The 1,902-nt window shown below is 37.1% G+C and overlaps 1 protein-coding gene across 1 annotated transcript; it reads right to left on the bottom strand.

Moving 5' to 3' along the window:
- Positions 1 to 94: 94 nt before the first annotated feature.
- On the bottom strand, positions 95 to 1,867 carry LOC105462235 (E3 ubiquitin-protein ligase mib1-like). The gene is made up of 3 exons (XM_011708757.1): positions 1,662 to 1,867; positions 703 to 941; positions 95 to 531 (listed from the first exon to the last, which is right to left on the bottom strand). The coding sequence occupies exons 1-3, from the start codon at positions 1,781 to 1,783 to the stop codon at positions 212 to 214; spliced, it is 681 nt and encodes a 226-aa protein (XP_011707059.1). The 5' UTR covers positions 1,784 to 1,867; the 3' UTR covers positions 95 to 211.
- Positions 1,868 to 1,902: the final 35 nt, after the last annotated feature.

Here is a 1,902-nt window from a genome sequence, read left to right as displayed (position 1 = left end):
TTTATTTTATTTAAAATAAATATATTTTAATAACAAAACTGAAATGATTAAGAAAACATAAAAAATTTATGCAATTTGACGTCATTTTGACAAACTAAAATTTGATTATACTTTGACATCATTTTGATATTATTTTGACTTCTATTCCTCGGGTATACACGCGCGCACCGCGTAGTAATTAACGTTCCAGTGTGATCATTGATCGGATAGTCTAATACAAATTGATCTTTTTTGTGATCGTCTTGTGACATATGTGACAGATCTTTAGCAAAGCGGTGCAGTGCTCGCACGCGCCATGTCCGCATAGAAAGACAACGATACGACGACGTTCCACGCAGATGTTGCATATAATCTCTTTCTCAAAATCCGTGATTTTAGTTCCTAAATAACGTAACATCTGGAGCGTAAGTGGCTCTATATCTTCGTTCTTCTCTTTCTCACTGTCACTGATCTTCTTCTTCCATTTGCCCTTCAACAATATATCCTTCGATTTATCCGGATTGGAGATCTCGTCTGCCGTCAGTTGACCATCTAGAAAAATATACAAAAATTATGTAAAACATTCGCGTTCGATTTCTACGGGACTTTTTATATTTATATAATTAGTTACGCAGAATATCTCGCTGGTGCAACAAACGCTTAATTCGCTAAGACTTCGTGCTCAATTTAGATCATTTACAGACGATTAGTATAATTTTGTACCTTGAACCGTTTGCGTGTCGATAACGGTATGGCCGCAACCAACGAGTGTGGTACTATTGCTGGGATCAATTTGATCCTCCTGCTTTGTGTCCGCTACAATCCCAGAGCAATCCCGATATTCCGCAACATCATCGGAGTCTACATTTTTCTTCGCGCCGTGCAATCCTTCTGATTCCGATATATTATCTATCTGATACGTAGATGGCTCTACGTAACCAATCGATAGACTATTCTCTATTCTGCAAAACGAATTATACTTTAAATCGTCATTATCAATTAAATAATTTTGGAAGCGTTACACCAACTTTTAAAATGTAAATCAATTTAATTTCGTGTTCCAAAGAAGGATGTTAAGCCGATTTTGGCCCTTAAAAATGTAAGTAAAAACAATAGTTTTTTTATATATATTTTGATCTCCTGAATACGATAGAACTATTAAAAAGTTCGTAGTGCTTGGGGAACACCTTGAAAATTGAGCATAAACACAACATATTTAGTAAAAAGTTGTGTTTATGCTCAATTTTCAAGGTGTTCCCCAAGCATTACAAACTTTTTAATAGTTCTATCGTATTCAGGAGATCAAAACCTATAAAAAAACACTATTGTAAGGGAGGGTAGAAAGACTGACGGTGCGTATCACAAATTAAGACTTTATTCGAGGGAAGCAGAACACGCACACCTCGACTGCAGATCCGTTACAATCGTCTGTCTTCTCTCGCGCGTTGCCGCTCTAAGCCAGCGCCACCGCTATCGTTATTGGTCGAGCTATCTAGCGCTATCTAGGGACATGCCGGTTACGCTGTCTTAGGGCGCGATGGTTGAGTATAATAATATCGCTTACACTATTGTTTTTATTTACACCTTTTTGAACCAAAATTGGCTTTTTTTAACATCCTCTTTTACATTTCGAAAATTGGGCTTGTGGAACATTTAAAACACTCGTATTCTTGTCGTCTTACCCTAATTGCTTGCTGTAACTTGGGTCTTTGTAAAATCCTAGAAAATAAGCGAGTAGAGCAATTTGTTGCTTGTCTTCCAGAAGATCGAACGGTATCTTATCTTTATTGTTTCTCACTTGCATAAGGAGTTTGCAGCTTCTGTCCACGCTTATCAAGAAACAAGCTAATGCTAATTTAGTCTGTGCACCTTGCCTCGCCAGATTCTGCCAAATCTAGTCCAAAGAAGAAATTGTTTATTAGA

Source organism: Wasmannia auropunctata, unplaced genomic scaffold (genome assembly GCF_000956235.1).
Source record: "Wasmannia auropunctata unplaced genomic scaffold, wasmannia.A_1.0 LD267505.1, whole genome shotgun sequence".
Lineage (NCBI taxonomy): Eukaryota > Metazoa > Arthropoda > Insecta > Hymenoptera > Formicidae > Wasmannia > Wasmannia auropunctata.
This window is presented reverse-complemented; position numbering and strand designations above follow the sequence as displayed.

Excerpts from the sequence above, each read along its gene's own strand:
- LOC105462235 (XM_011708757.1), bottom strand. The coding sequence starts at position 1,783 with ATGCAAGTGAGAAACAATAAAGATAAGATACCGTTCGATCTTCTGGAA. Across the intron at positions 942-1,661 it reads AGTTACAGCAAGCAATTAGG|AATAGAGAATAGTCTATCGA; the intron begins GTAAGACGACAA and ends TTCGTTTTGCAG. Across the intron at positions 532-702 it reads CGACACGCAAACGGTTCAAG|ATGGTCAACTGACGGCAGAC; the intron begins GTACAAAATTAT and ends ATATTTTTCTAG.